The sequence below is a fragment of the Meriones unguiculatus genome, chromosome 4 (assembly GCF_030254825.1).
Source record: "Meriones unguiculatus strain TT.TT164.6M chromosome 4, Bangor_MerUng_6.1, whole genome shotgun sequence".
In the NCBI taxonomy this organism is placed as follows: Eukaryota; Metazoa; Chordata; class Mammalia; order Rodentia; family Muridae; genus Meriones; species Meriones unguiculatus.
The window spans coordinates 50,494,884-50,518,593 of NC_083352.1; the positions used below are offsets into that span (position 1 = coordinate 50,494,884).

The 23,710-nt window shown below is 40.2% G+C and overlaps 1 protein-coding gene across 3 annotated transcripts in view; it reads right to left on the reverse strand.

Annotated features, from left to right (window-relative positions):
• Positions 1–12,102: 12,102 nt before the first annotated feature.
• Positions 12,103–23,710, reverse strand: part of Galntl6 (polypeptide N-acetylgalactosaminyltransferase like 6) — a 1,307,600-nt gene continuing 1,295,992 nt past the window's right edge. For 2 of the 3 annotated variants that reach the window (XM_060381810.1, XM_060381809.1), the window contains one exon: positions 12,103–14,539. In XM_060381810.1, coding sequence (XP_060237793.1) covers positions 14,372–14,539 — 168 coding nt within the window. In that variant the 3' untranslated portion in view covers positions 12,103–14,371. Of the gene's footprint in view, positions 14,540–22,005; positions 23,478–23,710 lie in introns of those variants that run through there. The other variant, XM_060381811.1, reaches the window with a different exon arrangement.

Genomic DNA, 23,710 nt, shown 5'->3' on the forward strand with positions numbered 1-23,710 from the left:
CTACTGCCATGCTTTCCACCATGATGATAATGGACTTACCCTCTGAAACTGTAAAGCCATCTCCAATTAAATGTTTTCCTTGCTGTGGTCATGGTGTCTCATCACAGCAATAGAAACCCAGCCAGGAAGCGGGATACAGCTGAGATACAGAGTTAATAAAATGTAACTAATAATAAAAAATTAAATTAAATTAAATTAAAATAGCTGCGTTAGGAGATTAATGACAACCATGGCTTTTGCTTAGTTTCCATTCAGCAGAATGAGCAAGATGAAGGACAGTTTATAGGCCAGTCACTAACTTCCTCAGTTACTTCTGGAGAATTTTTATGACTGTGAGAACCTAATGTTTGCCTTTGACATGCCTCCTTTCTCAGTTTCATGCATTTCTTGTTTCTTAATTAGGTTTGGAAATCAATATCACTGCCCTGCAAGGCTCTCAAATCCCAGACTCCTGCTTACAAATGGATAATATGAAAATAGTGGATAAACATACTTACACAGCTTTCACCATTTCTTTGTCTCCCCAAGCTTCTGGTACCCTGAGGCGCTCTTGGAAGGATTAGAGCTCATTCCATTAGCGCTGAAGAGTCCTAAAACCACCACACAATGGGTCCCTCCTGCCTTGCTGTACTGAAGTCTCAGCTATAAAAGATGTCTATCTCCCCCAAGTGACTCCATATAACAAGCCTACACTTGCCATTTCCATCAGCTAAATGGAAACCCACCATGTATTTCTATTCTTACCTTCAGTGCCCTCTCCCTTTCTTAGATTCCTTTGTGCATTGACCATCTCTAGTGAATATTGTTGTTGTGTACATTTAGAATAGGGTGAAAGGTCAGCCTGAGTGGGAGAGGCTAGCCCTTTGATGAACCCTGTTTCTTCCAAATGGGGAGAGAGCAAGCGTTAAATGGATACAGGAACCCAGAGTTGTCAAGAGTTCAAAGTAGACGTTAATTAGAGTTATTTTATACAGACTTTTATTTTTGTTACTTGGCAATGGGTACACATTTCGCATAGCCCCTGTTTTTGTTTTTCTCCTGAAGCACAAGGATAAACAGATAAGACCACAGAATTATAAATATCCGGTTAAGATGCATTTCCTTAAGCTTGAGAGTGTGGGTTGCAGTCATATTATTTTATCCCTCTTTCATTTTTTTCTTAGTCTCCCTTCTCTCTGTGTCTTTGTTTCTGCTCTCCATTTTCAAGGAGAAGTCACAGGAAACGTGCAGCGTAGTACAAGAGAGTAGGCATTACCCTCATAATGCATTCAACAATTACAGGCATCAAACATTAGCTAATGTGTTTTGGATGAGCTGATTTTCTGCCTCTAAGGACCCATTGTTAGAAAGTGTTTTAATGCCTTACATTGTGTTTATTTGTTTATCTTGTTCTCGTTGGTTTGATTGGTTATAAACAAGATGATTAATTGTTTCCTTATTTTTTTTTGTTAGGGCTTCAATATACTTTGTCAGGAACAGACTGTAGAAAACAGCTTCATTTCATAGCAGACTCTCCTCGATTTCATTTGTTTCAGAATGGAGTGAAACTGAACAGATGTAGCTCACCCCATAGTCTGAACATGAGACACACTTATCAGCAAAGTCTACATACCATCGCTGCCATGCTTTGATAAAGGAGGTGCCTTTGGTACAATGTTCAAACCCAAGGAACTAAATTAGCAATAAAACCCAATGTTTTCTGTACTATTTTGTTTTATTGCTAAATTCCCTGACAGAAACCTCCTTTGAAAATCTTCATTCTTTCAGTGAACTGTAATTTTATTGGCAATATATTTAAAACAAATAAAATAATTTCAATATTGTACAAAGTATATCAGAATTCAATTGTGTAATAAGCTTGACTTTCACTTTCTGTACATTTTGATTAGGTTATATAATTGAATGTAGAAAGAGAGGAAGGTTATCACCTTTTAAAATTACCTTTTAAAATGAAATAAGTTATTTTGTTTGCGTTGAGTGTTAAGTAGCTCAAGCCAGTCTGAAATTCTCTATGTAAGTGAAATGACCTTGAACTTCCAATCCTCCTACCCCCATCTCCCAGTGCAGTTCTAGGAACCCAAACACAGAGCCCTAACCATCTGAGACATGCACTCTTCCAGCTGAGCTACATTCAAAGCCTGCTTTTTTATTTATATATTCTAAATTAAACTGTGGATAATATTAATAGCCCTGATGTGATGAACAAAGATATTTTCAAGCAGTGAGTGGCTTACATATTATAAATTAATTTTGAAAACATAACACAACTCTGTTTTATACAAAACTTCATGAGCAAGCACAGAAACAGCAAAAAAAGAAAAGAAAAGAAAAGAAAAGAAAAGAACCAAATTCTTTTAAAAACGTAACACATATGTTTATGTGTGTATGTGTGTGGAGGTCAGAAGACAGCTTGCGGGAGTTAGTTTTCTTTGGTTTGTCTTAGTTACTTTTCTTTTTTTGTAATAAAATACCATGACCAAATGCAACTTGTGTGGGAAAGGGATTGTTTTATTTTACACCTGTAGTCCAGCATCCCGGGAAGTTGGGGCAGTTCCTGATGCAGAGGGTTGGGAGGATTGCTGCTAATGGCTTGTTCCTTGAGACTTTCCCAGACTGCCACCAGCTCAGATGTGGCACCCCAGTGAGCTGGGCCCTCCCACATCAATGATCAACCAAGAAAACATGCTATAGGCTTGACCACAGGCTAATCTGGTGGGGGCAGTTTTCCAGTTGAGGTTTCCTCTTCTAAACGGACCCTGGCTTATGTCAAGTTGACGTAAAAGTAGCCAGCACAAGACCTCAGGCACTGAACTGAATTTATCAAGCTTGAGGGAGGGAAAGGGCCTTTCCACAGTAAGCTGTAAGCCACACTCTTGATTTCAAAGACCCTTCCCAATAAGAGTCTCAGCATCCAGACCCAGGTATACTTTCGTGTCCCCTTAAAAACTGACTGCATGCATTCTGTTTTAATCATGCATTTTGTCTACACATCTTTTGTCCAATGTCTGTAAGGATGACTGTACATCCTGGTTTCCTGTCTTGTTTTTTCCACACTCTTAGCTGACTGATGTCTTAGGAGTATAGAAACATGTCATTAGCTCTCTTCCTATTAAGTCCTTCCAGTGTTCCTGATCAAGAACACCATTCCACTTTCACAAATTGTGTAAGGTTGGCACAATAAAGTCTTCAGTCTATCTGAGGATCACTTTGCTAGGTTTTCAGTGGTAGGATAGGGTCCTGTTAAATATTAACTGCCTTCATTTACATTTTGGCTTGTAAGTTACAAAGCAATTTCATGTTCATTATCATGCTTCATCATTGCTAAAGTCCTGAGAAAAACAGTTAGAGGAATGGGGAATTGGCCCAATCTCAAATGGGAATGAGAGGTCGCAGCCACTGCTTTTACAACTAAGCAGACATCTATTATGCCTCACTCCTTTTAATACTCAACAAACGTGTATTGAGTCAAATTTACAGGGGCTGGAGAGATGGCTAAGTGGTTAGTGGCATTGACTGATCTTCCAAAAGACCCGACTTCAAATCCCAGAACCCCACATGACAGCTCACAACTGTCTGTAACTCGAAGATCTTACACTCTCACATAGAATATACATGCAGGCAAAACACCAATGCATATAAAATAAAGAAAAATAAATAAAAAAATTAAATTTAGTGAAGGTGTTGGGTCCTCCAAGAAAAACACCAACTGTAGACAGTTCGCCATGCACAGGGGAAGAGACTGACAGATGATGCAAGGAGGACCAGTGGAGTCAGGATGTGGCTGAGAAAGCCTCTAACTCCTTCACATGACCAAAGGAGTGACACTCAACTGATGCTTTCGCTTTCTTCTTGGAAGGCGATTCGAGGTTGAAAGAAATAAAGGATAATTTAGAAAAGAGGAGCAATGTGATTTTTGCCGAGGCCTTCCATCTTGGTCAGTGGCTTGCCTCTGGGGTGGGGGATGAGTATAGAGAGCAAATGAGATAGTGCTGTCAATACAGAGATCCATCCTGTCCCCAGAAGCTGCAGCTCCTTTCTCCCTATAGCTTTTTTCCTTGACAGATTTAAACCCCGGACCCCATGGGCAGGTTTCTGGCAGAGGTCTAATGCCCGAGGCATGGAGAAACAAGGCCATTAGCTCTCCTTCTGTCACTCCCAGTCAAAGGACCTCATCTCCGAGTCCTTTCTCAAGTGGAGGCATTTATTATCCAGATGAATCGCCACAGAGATGGTTTTATTTTAAGCATTTCAGTGACTGACTCTGCATCGTCAGTACTCCTTTGAGCTTCTCTTCTTCAGAAATCCCATCTTCGACTGAAAGCGTGTTTGGAAAGCGTGTGCTCTGACCCTCACCATTTGCTGGCGGGTAGACATTAATGAGAGTGGTTCCTTCCTCCAAGCACAGCATTTCTTTGGTGAGGTTATTTCTTTGACATCTCAGTCACTCAGGCACTTCCCTGCTGCTTCACGGAGACATTAAAAGATTGTTTTTAGGAAAATTGAAGCTTGGCTGTTCTTTTTTCTTTCTTTCTGTCTCCCTCACCCTCAGTCCTGATACTTTCCCATCTCCTTTAGTCCCTGTTTCATAAGGATAGTGTGTGTTAGCTAGGACTTTTAGACTTTGCTTCTTACTGTCTTACAGGAATTGAGAATTCTAGTCACAGAACTTTATCATTTTGATTTCCAGATGCAGTACTTAACCTTTTGATTTTAAGATTTTTAAGGGGGAGCTTTCAGATCTGCAGCATCTCTCTCTCTCTCTCTCTCTCTCTCTCTCTCTCTCTCTCTCTCTGTGTGTGTGTGTGTGTGTGTGTGTGTGTGTGTGTGTATTTGTGTGCATCTAAATTCCTGTGCTTGTGTTAATGGGCAAATGCATGTGGAAGCCAGAGGAAAATCATATCTCTTGTTCTTTGTAAAACAGTTAAAAATTCTGTTTCATTGTTTATATCTGAGTGTGTGTGTGTGTGTGTGTGTGTGTGTGTGTGTGTGTGTGCACTTGTACAGGTTCCCCTGGAGGCTAGAAGAGAGTTTTGGATCCCTTGTGAGCTGCCCAGTATAGGTCCTGGGAATGGGACTCAAGTCCTCTGTGAGAACAGTAAGTGCTTTTAACCTCTGCCCCGTCTTTTCAGCCCCCTGCTTCTTTTTAAAGCAGAGTGTCTCATCATCTGGGAGCTCCTGCAGTAGGCTAGGGTGGTGGGTCAGGCCCCAGGGATCTGCCTGTGTCTGCCTTCTGAACACTGTACATACAAGCAAGCCACCACAAATAGCATCTTATGTAGGTTCTAGGGGTCAAACTCAAGCACTCATGTTTGGTAAACGCTTTGCCAGGGAAGGCATTGTCCTAGCCCAGTGTCTTCTATCATAAAATCTAAATCTACGTGGCTCGGATTACCGGTACAGAAGCACTTCATAAATTCCATGTCAGTTTGCTGGGTGGTAGAAATTTGAACAGCAAATGTGGAACGGGCTTCTTATGCATTCATTTTCATTTATCTGTAGTATATAAAACAATCCAAAAATATTCAAAAAAGATAATGAGAAGCCCTTATTCGGTGTGCTGCTAGTGACCAACACTTAAATAAAGTAAAAAGAGAAATAAAACTGAAAAAAAAGTATTTTAAAATAAAAATTTTATTATTTTTGGAGACAGAATGTGTTAGAACTAGCTTAAAAAGAAAAATACCTAAGTATATGTTTATTTCTTCACAGTGAGTTTCATGTAGCCCAGGCTGGCCTTTGAGTTACCATGCTGCTGAGGACGATACTGTGTGTCTGGTCTTGAACATCTGTTCCCCTTACCTCTTCCTCCCCAGTCCTGGGGTAGCAGGTGGGTGCCATCACATCAGGATCTCTGTGGTCCTGGGGTTTAACTAGGGCATAGTAAAGAAACACTGTCCTTCCTGAGCCACACACCTCAACCTCTGTATTTCTTTCCAATAAGGAGAAGTTTAAAAATCCACAAAACCCACGGTTCTAAGGCCACAGAGTTCTAAGCTCTTGTTTTTCTTCTGCAACTCGTCCTTATGATGTCATTAAACTGCGTTGAACATAGCACACACAGCCTTTCTCAAAGATGGAAAAACCACACACAATTTAGCCATATCTACACGATACATTTAAAAAGAGTTTGACCAGGTATTGGCCACCAGAAATTCACTTGAGGGTGGGTGAGCACAGTCTGTCGTATATACTAGAAAATGACTTAAGAGAATTGTCCATGCAAGCTATATCTTATTTTCATTCTCAGTACTCTTTTATGAAGGTCACTGGCAGTTCAGAGGAAGAGACAATAATAATCCAATTATCAGTACTCCATGTGAGGTGCTCATGGTAAGGGTCTTGATCTCTTATTTATTACACTTTAATTGGAGATTTAAATTGGAGATTTATAGTGAGGGCTATAGAGGTGGCCCAGGGGTCAAAGTTAAGCACTGCTATTGCAGAGGACCTGAGTTCAATTCCCAGAACTCATCTTTGGTGGCTTACAACCACCTGCAACTCTAGCTCCAGGTGATCCGGTACCTTCTTCTGGCCTCTGTAAACACTGCCTTCCCCAAATGCCCATCCCCCTGCCAACATACCCACACATCCACACTAAAAGTAAAAATACGATGCTTTTAAAGAGAGAATTAGATGATGCGATGCTGCCCATTCTTGGTATTCCAGCACTGTAACCCTGCTTTACCAGGCTTTATGACACGGTTTCTTCTGGCTGCACTTCCTGGGTTGCTGTGCTCCTTTGAATTGCATCCTGGGGGTTGCATCACTTCTCAGAAATTGTGCATAAGAGCAACACTCCCCAAACACATCCAACATTAAGAGAAACATCTTTAGAAAGATGTTTCCAAGATGTTGACTGTTGGTCCAAGCTGACCAATAGCATGTGCTCCCACCATCAGCATTACTTAGAAATGTGTTTAAAATGTAAGATCCCGGGCCTCCTTTCAGACCGAAAAGACCCAGAAACACAAAAGGTTTCAGCCTAACCATCTGTTTTGACAATTCCTCCAAGTGTTTTAAAGGCAACTTTAATAACCACTGACCCAATAAGCTAGAGGAGTTGGAAATAAAACATTCTGGAACTTCTGTTTTTATTTTCCAGGTGAATTTAGTTTTACCTTACAACTAACCATTCTTCTGGACACCTGCAGTCTACATCTGTGAGGAAGACAGTTGTGTCAGAATTAAGATGCATTTACTGGTGGTGAGGCATTAAGAGCTAAGGTACAGAGTGATGTTTTGTTTGATCGTAGAAATGTATCTGTGTTTGACACTTTTCCCCAGAATATTCTGACTTAGTAGACTTGGGGTAAAGCTAAGTTTACTCTCCCTCCCTTCTTCCCTCTCTCCTTCCCTCCTTTCCTTCCTTCCTTACACTCTCTCTCCCCTCCTTCTTTTCTTCCATCCCTTTCTTCCTTAGACTAGCCCTGGCTGGCCTGGTACTCACTGTGTATTTCAGATTGACCTCGAACTCACAGAGACCCACCTGTCTCTGCCTCACAAAGGGTGGTATTAAAATGACGAGTTACCACGCAGCTAATTCATACCATTTTGCGTGCTATGATCTGGAGCTGTGTATACCCTCTCACTTGATATATTGAAATCATGGTCTCCAAGGCCGTCATGGTAGGATGTGGATGTGGGCCTTTGGGAATTTATTGGGTCATGGAGAGCAGAGTCAGCAAGATCGGTATTGGTGCTCTTATCCCCGGAGTTAAATCACTAGTGAAAAGAGAGCAAGCTGTCTGTCAGCTAAAAGTTGGGCTCTCATGGGATGCTGGATCTAGATGCACTCTTATCTTGGACTCCACCACTTTTTAGAACTGTGAGAAACACATTTCTATTGTCTATCCCCACCTAGGTTATGGTATTTGTCTGGTAATGAGAATATGTGAGGATATCTGATTGTCTGTCTAACCAAAACTCCCAGAAGAAAAAGACTTCCACCAACAGAACACATTGGTGTCCACAGTGTCTCTAATGTGTAAGAGATGGAACTTGAAAGAATCCATTGATGTTCGTAAGAACATCAAAAGAGCCATAGATATAGTTTCAAAAGTTTCTCTCCCCCTTCTCTCTCTCCCGCCCTGCCCTTCTTCTCTCTCTCCTTCCCTCCTTCCCTCCATTTCTCTCTCCCCTCCTTCCTCCCTCCCTCCCTCCCTCTCTCCTTCCCTCCCTCCCTCCTCTCTTCCTTCCTTCCTTCCTTCCTTCCTTCCTTCCTTCCTTCCTTCCTACCTTCTTTCCATCCCTCCCTTCCTTAGACAAGGTCTGACTAGCTCTGGCCTGGTACTCACTGTGTAGTCCAGGTTAACTTTGAACTTAAAGAGCTCCACCTGTCTCTGCCACACAAGTGCCTCACAGCTTACTCATACCATTTTGAGGCAAATCTCCCTCTGTACTCCAGGTTAGCCCAGAATTCATGGCCATTTTCCTCTCTGAGCTTTCTTCCCTCTTGAATGCCTGGATTGCAAGTGTGAACCACAAAGCTCTGCAAAATACAGGTCAGTTTAGGGTTTTGCTGAGGGAGTAAATGCAAAGTCTCTGTTTGGTGGCTGATTTCCACCCCTGAGGACTGAGCTCATTAACCATCCCAAAGCACAGTGTTTGCTTTAGGATTTATCATCAACAGCTATACAAATAGCTTGAGTTGGTTACTTCTTTTCTTCAAAGTACCCTGGAAATCTCATTAAGGGGGATTAATCCTGGATTCTGTTTGGTGTTCTTACTTTAATAAGCTTGTAGGAAAACCAATAAAAACACACAGGTACAAAGAAGATCAAACACAACAGGGGGGCTAAACCCCAATTCCTGGAGGAATAAGTGATCACACTGCTGGAAGATATGAGGTGCCGTGGAGGATGAAAGATGCAGAGTACCAAAGGCCTGGATGCTAATCCAGACTTTGCTTGTTTGATATGTTAGTATTTTGGAACACAACCTGCTCCTGGGTTACCCAGCAACTTATGATGTCATCATGCGTCACCGGCCAGGTGACCACACCTGGAAGGCATGGTTACCTTGCCCCTTAAAGGGCCAACCCTGACACATGGTCTCTCTCTTACTCTTACACTTGTACTCTCCTCTCTTACTTTCTCTCTCTCTCTCTCTCTCTCTCTCTCTCTCTCTCTCAGGGCGCCCCTTCCCTTTTCTCTCTCTCTCTCTTCATGTCCTGCTCCCCCCTCCCTCCATACCCTTCTAATAAACCTCTTGCAGAGAATATCGGTTCACCAACCTTGTGCTTTTTAATAACTAACATGATACATGACTCTTCAAAATCCTTCACTCTGGAGTCTTGCTGTTTCTGCAGATGGATAGTGTCATCTGTTGCAAGACTCAATATATTTGGAAGAATGTGATAATAAATATAAGATGGCTTTGCAAAGCAAAAGCAATAAAGAAATGGCATTTATCCTGTAATGCCACCATATTAGAAATTAGAAAATTCTGGGTATTCACTGTTTGTACTTGGAGAAGTCTGAAATGTTTTGGTTTCAAGTTTCAAGGAAAAATTTTAAAATGTATTTAAAAATCCATTTAAGTTAGAATTGTGTTAACTCAGCAAAACGATCTAGGCAAATATAAGAAGTCTTGATGATAACTCTTCCATTAAACAACCCGTAAACTATCATGTAAATGAGATAGAAAATCATCAGTAGAGTGCCTGTAGTCTGGTCCCATTCGAAGGAAAGGCTAGTTGATTTCTTGCAGACATCAAGAAGCAAAAAACTTCTTAGCAATTCCCACAGAGGAACCATAAGCAGCCAACTGGATTATAGATAAGGTGACCTTAGTTTGTTAGGCAATTCAGGTCTCCTTTAAAGCGAAGGGGGGCCCTCTGAGTAATTGCACAGGTAAGGAGACATAAACCAAAGCTGTTCCTGAAAAGCCAGGACAGACGCTTCTTGGTTATGACTGGCTCCCATCCCAACATGAGTGATGTGAGAGTGAAATGATTAGCAACAGGATTTGGACATCTAAACAGCCTTTCTGTACTGGGCCAATCTTTCCACTTTGTTACACTGAGCAGATAGCTATGAATAGTGGAGAACACAGAAACCCCGGGAAGCTAGTGAGCATCGAGCTGAAGCGGGGGACAACAGCAGGTGGGAGGGATACAGGAGAACTCTCCAGATTTCTCTGAAGAGAAGCATCAAACGTGTGCTTGAGCTGTCTTTTGCTGACAGGCTACAGAACCAGACAGACCAGCCTGGAATGTCAAGTGCGGAGATGAGTGGCTGTGAATAAAAGCTTCAGGCCAGCGTCAAGTCTACCAAATGGAGTTGCAAAGAGCTTCGAGTTCTGGAAGCAAAGGCTACAGACATAAATCAAAGGGCGCTCTTCCAACACTGGCAGCGTGAAAACAACCGGCCACGTGTCACGCTTCAGTGTCCTCCACCAGAGCTTCACACATGGAGAATAATTACTGTTAGCCCTGCTGTCTGTGAGTGATGCTGGCGAGGGTACAGTGTTCGCAGGCATTGATTGGGGAGGGCTGCACACTCACACATCTAGAGATAGGATGATGCACTTCTCCCCACGTATGTTCACTCACAGGATTATAGGGAACCACTTAAAAATTTCCCTTTGAGGTGTTCCTTACATGATTTATATCGAAGGCCTTGATTTTAGCATATTTCCTGCACCTGGCTATGTGCATGGCAGTCTTATATTCCCAGCAGGGTAAGAAAGCTAAAGAGGTTTTAGTAAGCAGCTTTCTGGACATAAATTTACAGCCAAAAAGTCGTATTTTTAAGGATGATCCTAAATTCTGAAAGGGGGACAAAAAAAAAAAAAAGCCAGCATTCTTCTGCAGGCAAGGGCGGTAGAACTGCTGACTCTAGGAAAGACTGAGGCAGGGTGCTCAGAGCAGAACAGGCATCCTTGCTAGCGCTCCCTTTCTGAGCCTGGAGGAGTGTGAAGAACTGGGGGAGGATGTCCCCAGTGGCAGGAGTGGCCCTCTGTGACTGATGGCCAGCTGCCCGTAGAATCAAAGTGGCACTGGTTCTTTTGATGGATCTGCTGTCTTTAGAGAGCTGGTCTTTCAAGTATAAGATTCCCTTTTGCTCCTTTCTTGTAGATAGTTCTAGAAGGATAAAATAGGGCTGGGAATACAGTTCAGAGCGTTTGCCTCACATGCTCGACCCCCTAGGTTCAATTTCAAACACTGAAGGAAAAAAAATGAAAGTTTTTCATGTGACCCTAAGAAGCATACTTATATTTTGACAGCTATTTTATTTTAAAATATATAATTGCCACTGAGAGAAATGGTGTCAAGTTGACATCGGTTTCATGTTTTTTAAGAAATGTAGCAATAATGGGCCTAACACTTCTCTTTCATTGACTGTGAGTCCATTTGCATTATATGTTATTCATTTATTGTATAAAGTTCTATGTTATCAATTCACAAAATAGTCCCGGAACTTGCATTATTCACTGAGGCTTCTGATAGAATGAATACATTTAAAAACAGTCATGTGATCATATTCATATAAGTAAATAACAGTAGACATAGAAGCCAGTACATTATTATTGCCAAGGTACTCATTCAGTCTTGAAAAAGTATGAATCACACAGTTAGTTCCCAATTGTTTTACAGCAGAATTTTTTCCTGTAAATACATAAAAGGGGTTTAAAAAATTAATTATTTTCTTTCTTCACTCAGAACGACTTCTTATGATGGAGAAATAGCAACTTCTGTTGACTACAGAAACTTTATATCACCCTCATTCTGATAAAAAGATTGTTGAGTACTCTACTATCAAATTCTCAAAGAATTTTACTTCCAGGAACAATAGTCGTTCCAAGGACTGCTCAGTCCCTTTTGCTAATTAAAAGTGCAAAGATACGTGGTTTTATGCTTTTTCAGATTGCATTTTAAGCAAGTAGACTCCTGACCTTCAATGACACAGGAAATACCTCCTTCAATGTGCTTTTTCAGCAGTGCTGTGCCTAGTGCTTAGGGGAAGACTCTTCAGGCTCCACTTCATTTCTATGCTTTATGTGTGCACACAATTAATGACTGGTCCATTGGTGGAAGTTTTAATTTTGTATTTAATGTCCCAAGCCTTCTTTCTATTTTTAAAGAAAAAAAAAAAGATAGTCTTTGTGAAGATAATTTTTTATTCAGAGAGTAAGAGACCAATCTTGATTGATCATTGTGTATTCCACTAAAATCCTGCAATACTTAAGCTAGGGCCTGGCTAGGCATCCACGACTACAGCATCCTAAGAGATTATTACATGTCTGGGCTTTCCAGGGTGCACAACCCAAGGTTGTCTCTTTGGTACAATTGTAAATAGCAATCAACTGCTTAATGACATAATGTGAATTTTTATAGGCTCATCTAGTTCTCCAGCTAGATTGCTCTCTGAACATTTGAGATAAATCTTCCCTCACTCCTTAGAAATATTCAACACACAGGTTAATTTCTCACTATTGATTTTCTCCACTGTGCATCTTGACTGTTTCCAGATCACTTGACCTATACAAAAGATCTCGCTCGGTGACAGTCAGTTTGAAAAGAACAGCTTTCCAAAAAAAAATGCTTGCCAAAAAAAAAAAAAAAAAAAAAAAAAAGAAAGAAAAGAAAAGAAAACCAGTACAGATGCCGAAGTAACACTTCCCTGATTCTTAGCAAGGAAGTTTAACTGCATATTGTGATTGGGCTTAGAGAACAGAAAAAAAAAAAAAAAAAAAAAAAAAAAAACCAAAAACAAAAACAAAAACTTGTGCACGTCTTCAAGAAGAGGAGGCATATATCAGGCTTTAGAATGTTTGGACATCTTGAGGGAAATACAGGATTCTTTAGCAGTGACTGAAAAGTCCAGATGAAAAGCCTCGGCAGGAGCTGGCATCTCTGGGCTTTTGTTATTTATCTTAGAAAACAAAACCAAGCAAGACAAAAATAAACAAATGACAACCAAACAAACTGACTCTTCTGAATCTTTCTGTCCTCAACTTCAGTCTATGTCTAGAACGTATAGATCATATTGGTGTATATATAAACTATATTAAAAAATCGTAAAAGCAACGTACCCAAAACAAATAGAGAATGTATAACATAGGTGATTTCCCCCGGCTCAAGACCCATTTTCAGGCCTACACATTTTTCTCCACTCTATCAGTACTGAAAAGTGAAAAATTATTTTAAAGATTAAATATCCAGAGTAGTTAGTTTTGGAGTTACTTCCTTTTTTCATACTCCTGAAATACTGCCCACTAACAGATAATGGTATCAGAAATGCTTTATTAACGGTAATTTCTTTTTATGGGCTTCCAAATAAAACAACAACATCATTATTTTCAACAATGGGGGTGGGCTTCAAAACTAATAATTACATAACAGCACTTTTAACATTCCCAGATTAAACAGAATTGAAGTGAATGAGGCTCTTTCCACATAACTTGGAGTGAAGGTTTATTTAAGAAAGACTAAACAATTACATGGACCCCACTCCATTGCCTTCTTTAATAAAAATTAGGACTGGACAAACAGCAGATTTTTTTTATTTTAAAATAATAGAAAGGTAAAAATAGATTTCCTAGGGAAATTTCTTTCCTGACTCCTGTGTGTATGTTTGTGTGTGTTATTTTGTTGCTTCTGTGAGATCTTTCTTTGGAGTAACTGTGTAGCATAAAATTTTTGTTTGTTTGTTTGTTTTTTGTTTTTAATTGGATTCATCCAAGGACACTGAATTAGAACTTCAGCTGATCAGTGGAAAACAAACTCTTATGAACCATGACAGATAATATAGGCCCTGAAAAGAGAATGGCAAATGTAAATGAGAGCATGTAATGTAAGTCTTAGATACCATGTATCCTTGTTTAAAGAGAAGACAAAAGAAAATAGAACAATGGTATGAGCACTCTGAAATCATCTGCAGCACTTTAAAGGGTTAAACCTGCTTAACCCATTCTCAGAGAATGGCACCGAAGAGTAGAGCTCACCCCTTAAGCGTGGCTAGTTCTAGAGCTGTGGTCGCCTCAGGTTTCCAGAGCAGTCATGCGCTCTGCCTCCACCCCCCTCCCACCCAATTTATAGGATCCATTCATAGCTACTCACTACTGCAGGATTTGACCTGAGAAAGGCTAGGATTGATTAACTCAGCAGTTGTGGTGAAAGTCCCTAAATAATCTTTACCCTTGGCCAGCAAGGGGACTGCTAGTCTCGGTTCTCAGAAGCAGCTGGTGAGGTCCTCAGCCAAGTCCTTCACGTGTAGGAACTTCTCCTGGATAGCCTACGTCCATGTGGCATTTCCACATCTTTCAAGCAGGCTCCCTGGATCTAGGAAATGTTATTCCTGACTCCTTTGACCCAGACACCTGCGACAACACAGTTCTCAATCTGTAGGTAATCACTCTTCTTTCCTTTCTAGGAGCTGTCATGGTGGCTATTTTTTTCTAAAATAGTCATGTTGATATGTTCAAAAATCCATTGCTGAGTCTCAGACAGAGGGTCACATCTGGCCATGAAAATCTTCTTCTCTGCGGGGTTGCAGTCCATACAGCTGTTGCTCACAGAATGAAATAATGTTCTGTCCTAGATGGATTAGAAAGAAAAGGCTGATATAATACGTAGTGAATGCTATAGGCCAAAGTATATGCATGTAAAATATTTGTTTATATTTGAGTATATACTCAGAGTCTAATTAACCAAGCTCCCAAGTCAAAGAATATCAGATTTCAAAGGATTCATAACTCCTAAGACAACTTGAGACAAAAAAAATTCATTCATCCATTTTTTTTTTTAAAGGGGAATTCACTCATTTCTTGTTTTGTAGTGAGTATTTTGCTGCATGTTTAACTGCTGACTAGTTTAAAGGGCTTCTAGCCATTTGGATAATATATGACATGTATACACACACACACACACACACACTGTAACTGAGTGCACAAAAAATTAATAACACACACACACACAACTACAAGAATGAAATTTTCCATATCTCAAACTGATTGTCTATTGCAAAGGACAAAAGAAATCCATGTTGAAATGGCAGGTGCTCAGCTGTTGTCTTTGGAACATGAATGAGGGGGAGGGGACAAGCGACACCTGTCCCCACAATAGCTGAGAGGAAAAGGTCAGATTTGTTAGTGCTTAAGAGTCAGTGTTTTCAACCCCTCCAACCCAATACCAATGGATGCTGCAGTTAAGATAACATGGTTCTGATGACTTTTTGTAAAATGGAGGCTGTCTCATGTTCTTAACAGCTAATCGATCAATCAATCAATCAATCAGCAATAGCCTAAGTGCTTGAGACAGTTCACAGCTCAGTGGATAAAAGGTGCTCACTTCAAGGGCACAAGGTGGGAATCCTAAGCAAGCTCATCTCCCGAACACACCCCTTTCTATTGTGCACCTAGGAAGAGAGGGTGAAGCTGAAAGGGAAAGGCCCTCCCTTAGTTAACACTCACTCATTCTGTGTTCATGATTTTTCAAAGAGTGTTGATAATTGGAGAAAAAGGTCCCCGAATCACCGTGTAAACTTTAGCATCGATTCATGGTTATATTTGTTAGTGTTTGGGGGTTCTGGTTGTTTTGGTTGCTTTTCTTCAAGGGAAATGTACAGTGCTTTTAGAATTAAGAGTTTCTCAGCCACCCTTTGTAAACATTTATGGGTTCCTGGATTTTAACACTCAGTCAAGCCAATATTTAATGTACTTGAAGGATCCGGATATTTGTATGAAGGGAGAGGAGAAATAAGGAAGGAGAAAGGCAATGCGTGGCAATTTAAATGCTTTTCTATTTTTAGTGTAAACAGAGGACTGTTCCTATCACAAAGGTGTTTTTTTTTTTTTTATTCTACTCTTTAAAGCCAAAGTTTGCTGTGGGTTTTGCTTTCTGAACTTGAATTCAGAAGTCTCCTGAGGCCTTTTTACAATTATTTTCAACTAACTCCTCTGCAGTCTGACCCCAGGGGAAGGTTCTGGGACACTGTCCTCCTTTGTGGGTCTGATGACACATTCAAGTAGGATGGAGCTGCGCTAAGCTCCTCATCACAGCCTTCAAGGCTTCGTGGGCTCCTGACATACTGACTCCCACAGTCACTGTGACTCCTTGGGCAGTGCTTTCCTTCCTTGTCTTTTCTTTTTCCCTCTGGCATTTCCCATCATCCTTCACCCTCAATTTCCAGCAGCTTAGCTACATGGATCTAATATTTTTTTTTATTAGATTTTCAAACAACTTTTGTGGTTTCACTTTTTATATAGTGCTGGAAATCAAACCCATTCAAATTGTAGGCATTCTAGGCAAGTGTTCTACCACTGAATCATATTTCAAATCCCTTCAGGTAGCATCCTTCAATCTTTTACATTTATTGAGTGTGTAGTATGTATGTGTGTGCATGCCACAGTGTAGGTATGGAGGTCAGAGGACAATGGGCAGGATTCAGTTTTCCTCTTCCACCATGTGGGTCCCATGGATGAAACTCAAGTTGTCAAGTTTAAGGGCAAGCACCTTTACTCAAACTGAGCCTTTTCATGGTCCCCCTCAAAGACTATTCTTAAACTATAACATTCAGGAAAATCCTGTATGACTTGCTAAATTCTAACTTACTCTGCTCCATGTCCAAGAGCCTCCTTCCAGTCTTTAATACCTTCATTTCCTCCTATTGCCTTTACTAATAGCTCAGGCAGAGCCCCAGAGACCTGAGTTTCCCCTTTAAAATACCATGAATTTCCATGAAACTTAAATTCAATAATAAAAAAAAGAGCACTCTCTGGTTTTTATCCTCCTCTGTGCATGTGTACCAGCATGTAGACAGAAACCAAACCAGATTTCCTAGGCACCCTGTTTTTCTGAACATTCATTTATGAGTCATAAGTTGATCATAGTTTCCAAACCCCTCATGGAAACCCATGTTCTGACAAATACAGGTGTACTGACAGGTACAGCCAGGCTGGACATACACATTTACTGGGGCCAGAACAATCCAGAATATGTTTTGTGTGTGTGTGTGTGTGTGTGTGTGTGTGCTTTTACCTTGTGTCCTTATAGGAGTTGAAAACTGGTATTCTTTGTATCTATGTACACCAGGGAAGCTGATGTAAAATTAAAGGTGGAAATTGACACATCCCAAAGTCTTTCTCCGTCATAAAATTGAATGAGCACTTTGTTTGAAAGTTCATCCGTGACAGAGATGAATGGCAGGGTGTTAGTGTTCCTAATATCCAGTTGACCAAGTGATTGTTCTCTGGCTATAGACTGAACTCAGTTCACCTTTCAACCTTGTCTTTGGAGTGCCCAGAAAGGCCACAGAGATGAAACTTCTGGGAACACTTTCAACCTTCAACACAGTGTACCTTTGTCCCTTTTGACCTTGGGGGTAACATAGTTGCTATCTGTAAGTTTCTACCGGGCCAGGCTCTTGGATTACTAAATGTCTTTATCGATACATTTGATAGCTGAAATTAAGTCAGTGGAGTGAGTAATCTTCCTCTGAATATGTCTTTTCTACCGTGACAACCCTCTTCTCCTTTTCCTTCATCTCATCAGTCATGGCTGTTAACAGAACAGTTTTTTGTTTTGTTTTGTTTTGTTTTCCCTTCATGGAATAGACTTGTGGGTACTTTGGAAAGTGGGATGCTCCACGACAATCTTCTGTCAGTGATGACCGATGTTCTGTGTCTGCTTTGTTTGGTCCAGTGCTGACAAAAGGCAAGGTATAACCCTGGCTCTTAATGTCTCCTTTACTTTACCTTGTCTAAGAAAACTAGAAATCATGGAAAAGGTGATGCCTAAGGGTTACTGAACTGCCCTTCAGAATCAGTTCCGGGTGCCAGGCAATCAGTGCATGCAAATGAGCATGAGTGGGACTTTTTGGGTAGTTCACTGAAAGCCACACTGCTTCAAAGCTGGCCACAGACCTGACGGGCATCTATTTGATACCTTGTGTTTCCACATCTGTACAACACTGCACTTTATTAACTTCCAGATTTACAGCGTCTGAGATTTAAAGGAATAAATGAGCTGCACCAAACATTCCAGCCAGGGCTTGGGGTCGTGAAAGAACCAAACGCCAAAGACACAAAGGCAGTAAGATAGACATGAGAGTGCATGCACCACAGGAAGTGCACAAATCAGTGGAAGTGCATGCACCACAGGAAGTACATGCATCACAAAATAGATTCCTGGAACACAATATGACACAGTTGGAGGGTCCGTGCAGTCCTGGGAAAAGGCCTGAGTGAGCTTCCTGTGCAGCCACTTGCTTGCTGTCTGCCTTTGGAGAAGGTACTAAATTCTATGAACTGTAGCTCACTTACTTGGGAATGTACATAACATACCCGAGTTTGTCATGGAAGGATAAAATGTAGAATTGCTGGCTCTGTGTCCCACATATGAGTAACTGTGTAATAGCTTCCCCTTCCCCTAATTTATTTTTAGTCAGAAAGCATTCCTAGCTCTAAAAATCAGAATGTACTAACCATCTGGTCTGAGACCAGCTAGCTATTCAACACTAAAGTTTAGTTTCTGAATCCTGGCAAACAGAACTTGAACTTGACTCAGTCAGTTATCCACATTGTACAATAGTACCTCCTATTTTAAGCAAAAGGCAACAAAGAGAATCTAGGGTGATTGAATCTGTTGTTTGGGTAACAACCAGATCAGAGTTTTGGCTGATCTGTGTCTTTAAGCTTGAGATATTACCATCCTTTTAGGTTTTGAGCTTTCTAGAACAGAGAACAATCAGATACACAGTCTTTTGAATATATTATTCAGACAGGGTACTAAGTTTAACAGATATTTATAAAGTGCCCTTTATATTTTGGTTAATGTTAGGAAAGTGGCATGCGCAGGAAGATAATCTAAGTTGTGTCCTCTAATTCAACAAATAAAGAGATCAACAGGTACATAATAAGTGAAGTAAAAAAAAAAGTCAGAGAAATGTAATGTAAACAAAGGCAAATATGAAATAATGTATTTATGCATTTGATTAATTTAAAAAATTAATAGGAAGATTCTGTTTGCCAGGTACTCCTCTATCTATGTATTGATCTATGTATGTATGTATGTATGTATGTATGTATGTATCTATCTATCTATCTATCATCTATATCTATCTATTACCTATATATCAATCATCTATTTACCTATCTATCTGTCATGTGTTTATCTATCTAACCCATCATCTATTTATCGTCTATCTAATCTATCATCTATCTACCTATACATGAATCATCTATCATCCATCTGCCTATCTATCTATCTATCTATCTATCTATCTATTATTTATATATTCATCAATCACCTATCAATCTGTCTTTCATCTATCTATCTATCTATCTATCTATATCACAATTTATTTCTATCTTTTGGCAGATACTTAGGTGATTCTATCTCTTGGTTATTGTGAATAGGGCCATAATATGGTGGTATGCTCACTTAAAACTCTTTGGGTATATAACTGGAGCAATACAGCTAGCTAAAGTAGTAGTTTTGTTTTTAGTTTGACAAGGCACCTCCACATGTGTTTCCACAGCAGACGGGCTAATTTGCATCCCTACAAACAGTATTAAGTTGTTACCCTTGTCCTCACCAGTGTTTGTTTTCCTGATGGTAGCCATGCTGACTGGGATCAGAGAGACTCTCAATGCAGTTCTCATTGCATTTCTCTGGTGACTAAGGATAATCATTTATAAACATTGTCTTGTACATTTATTGGGATTTGTACTTTGAGAGAATCTGCTCAATTAATTTGCTTGTTTGGTATTTGTCTACTTGTTTTCCCTGGATTTTTACTTCTTGAGTTCTTCATATTTTCTAGATATTAATCTCTTATACATGAATAGCTAGCAGATTTTCTCTCACTCTTTTACTCTGTAGAATGTCTCTTTACACTGATAACTGCCTTTTTTTTTCAACTGTGTAGAAACTTTCTAATTTGATGCAACCCATCTGTCAGTTCTTGTTATTTTGTCCTAGCTATTGGAGTCCTGTTCAGAAAACCATTGCCTATACCTAAATTGTCAAGTGTTTTTCCTATACCCTGGTCTAAGCATTGCAAAGTTTCAGGTCTTATGTTACATAAAGTCTTAAATTCTAAATGTAAGGTAGGAGCATAGACAATAAACAATGAAAATAATAAATTTGATATTATCTGAAAATGGGGGAAATCAGGAGGACCTGAGTTCACAAAGGTGGGGCCAGAAGGAAAGAGAATTATCTACGTGAGTGCCTGAGTGAAGCAGTTTCCATAGGGAGAAAAGGGTCAGTGCAGAGTTACTAAGAATGCCTTATCATGGGTCAAAAGTCTAAGGAAACCAGACGATAGAGGGGATGGTCAAGGTGATGGAGTGCTAGCTATATCAGTTCATGGTAACCAGAAAGTCTTTGGCATCACCAGAACACAGGGCTTCAGATAGTTATATCTTAGAGGTAAGCAATGGCCTATAATCCATGTCTACTACCTATACATGAATCATTTATCATCTAGCTGCCTATCTATCTATCTATTATCTATCTATCTAAAGACACTTGGGAGCAATTCTCTGATTCTTCATGTAGGCACTGGGGAGCAGTCACTGGAGGATTTGTACATAGGATACCATGGAAGAGGGCATTGGATTCCATCATGACTGAACAGATGAAGGCTACAGCAAGAATCTAAGTTTGAGCTATACAGGAGCAAGCTGGGGGTAACCAGGCTATGATCTGAGGGTTATTTGAGGAATCTGAGAAGCTAAATGCACAGTGTTATCATGAATGGGATATGGGGGCTGTGGTAGATGGAGGAGGTGAGCGACCGAAATAAAAACAATACTGAACTGGGAAAATAAAAAATGAATCCGACGAGGAGTGGGAATGATAGTGGTTTCTGTTTTAGACATATTAAGTTGTACATGTCTGTAGGATATCATCCAGGTGTCTATATCCAATAAGCATTTGGTTAGACAAGATGTCAGGGTATGTCAGTGTAGTTTATCTATATAAAAAAGAGGCAATTCGTGAGTTGAATAAATTTGCATGTGATTGAAAACTTGAATGTTAGAACAACATATGTTGCAAGTGGATTCTTTTATAAGAGAGAACTCCTTCATAGTCAATGTCTCTGGGGTCTGATATGGAGGGACTGAAAGCTTTACGGTGTGAATTTTTAATCCAGATATGGTGTGAATTTTTAATTCAAGTTTGTCCGTGGCAATGACTTTTTGATGGTCATTTATTATGTCAGTGATTCATTTCCTTTTAATCTGTAAAGTGAGTTCAGTAGAAAGGAGGAAGGGACACCTTTCAAGGTTGTGGAGAAAAACAAGGTTGACACATGACCATCCTTTGAATTCTTGAAGGGAGAGAGATCAGTTTTTAGTGTTACTGTTGGCTTCTGAGAAAACACAGATAACTTCTATACAGATATAAAAGTGACAAGGGCTATATTGCTTACCATGTTCTATGTTTTCTTTAGCAAGTCAGATGTCTCTCTGGAGAAAGCTGTTCTTGTGCATTATTGCTTAGTTTGGCCTATCATAAGTGATATCTCTGGGTGCTCTTAGTGTATGCGAGAGTGATGGCTAGAGCTGACTCTCAGAGGGTTCTTTCTTGCTCATACTGTATTCACTGGGCCATGCACAGTGATGTGCAGGGCATATGCTCAGTTCCTCTCAGAGCATCCAGAAAATTCCGATGTGTTGGATCCCTGCTCTTCAGTGCACATTCAATGTCTTCCTGTTTGGTTAAATTCTTAACATGACCTACATTTTCCTGTACAAATATGGCACCACACAGATATCAGTAGAAAACCAAGATCTTGTCTACCTCAGGGTTGGAATATATATATATATATATATATATATATATATATATATATATATATATAATCTCTTTTTGTACCACTTTCATCATTATCTAACTTTTACTCTTTCTTTCAGTTTTCTTTCAAAAATCATTTGGAGAAGCCTTCCCATCACCCCTGGCCTGTGCAGTGCTCAGTACTTTATGCTGTTATATTGTGTAGTGTCTTAGTTTGGGTTTCAATTGCTATGATGAAATACCATGACCACAGTAACTTGGAGGAGAAAGGGTTTATTCGGCTTATGCTTCCACCTCGCAGTCTGTTCATCATAACTGGAAGTTAGGACAGAAACGTAAGCAGGGTGGGAACAGAGGAGGCAGAGGCCACAGAAGAATGCTGCTTACTGGCTTTCTCTCATTGCTTGAAGAGCCTGCTTTCTTATAGAACCCCGGGCTGCTTGGCCAGGGGTGCCCCCATCCACAATAGGCTGGGCCTTCCCCCATCAGTTTGATTTAAAAAGCCTACAGCCCCATCTTATAGGGGACATTGTTTCAATGGAGACTCTCCTCCCTGATAACACTAGCTTGTGTCAAGTTGACATAAAACTAGGCAGTACATGCTTTGAAATGTATGTATGTATGTATTTTTATGTGTATTCCTCTTACGCTTCTGTCCATATCTCTTATGCACTCTCAATCAACCTGCCTAGAGTCTCGTGAACTTAACACTTGTTTACTGAATACCTGTGAGTCATATGGTACTACTGCTCTGTCCAGCTCTCATTTCTCCTCCCTTAACCACTCCTTGAGAAACTAGAATGTGGAGAAACAGGAACTAGATTCAATTATCCACTCGGCAAATATAAATTAAGCCCCATGATGTGCCAAAATGTATTTTTGGTGAGCATAAAGAAAGCACAAAAAAATCAGTCCTTTTGTGAAATTCATATCCTAATATTTACCTAGGGACAGTTGAAATAGTATGGAAATGTTTGGTGTAGAAAATATGCCTCTCTCTTTATCTGAGGTATTAAAATCAAGTCAGAAGATAGCTAGCTGAACACATGGATGCTCATAGCTGAGACTGATGAAACTCTTACGTGCTACACTCCAAGAGAAGTGGAGTTTTAATTATTGCAATATCTATTGAAGGTGACTGATATTATTATTATTTTCATTTTATGACAAGAAAATAGAGATACATAGGAAGCTCTCCAAAGCTCCACCGAGCCAAGATGCACAATGGAGCTCACGATGCAAATGGTAGCCCCACTTCCACTCCAGAACCCGGAGCCTATGTCCTTCATGTCCTAAGTGGCAAAGCATTTCTCTTTGTGGCTGAGGTAACTAGCAGTCCAGCTCCATCTTCGTGTCTGTTCAGACCAGAAGCAGTGTCCTCTTCAACAATATCATGAGTCTTTCAGAGCTCCTATTACCAAGCTGTTTCCATTTGGCTGTCTCTGTCCTGGCAAGCTTTTGGCTCAGCCTTACATAAGAGCAGAAAGACCCTGTGATAGTGATAGAGTCTTTTTAATTCAGAGTGACACAGAGTGGCAGTTAAGCACATTAGGGAAAATGTTAAGCAATGGTGTTGTCCCTAAGTTGAAATGGTAGACATTAGAACACTGGCTTCAGGCAGATGAGACATGTAGGCAAAACCAGAACAGGATTTGGATAGTTCTCCTTTCTGCTTCCAGCAACACCCTTAGTTGGTTTGCAAGGGTCCTTTCAGGTGACCAGGATTTATCTTTAGTTTGGAGGAAAAAAAAACACAAAAAAACTTAAGCAGAACACTCTTAAAACAGATTTCACTGTAAGAGCACTAGCCAAGTAAATATATGCTTTCCCAGTGGCTAATCCTCTTATACCAGATTGATTGTTGAAAAATAGAGCCAACCTCTCTACCGTGCCACTTCCTGCTGGCACAGGGTGTACTTGTGGATGTCGTATTCTCACGACAGTATCGTTTCATTGCTTAGT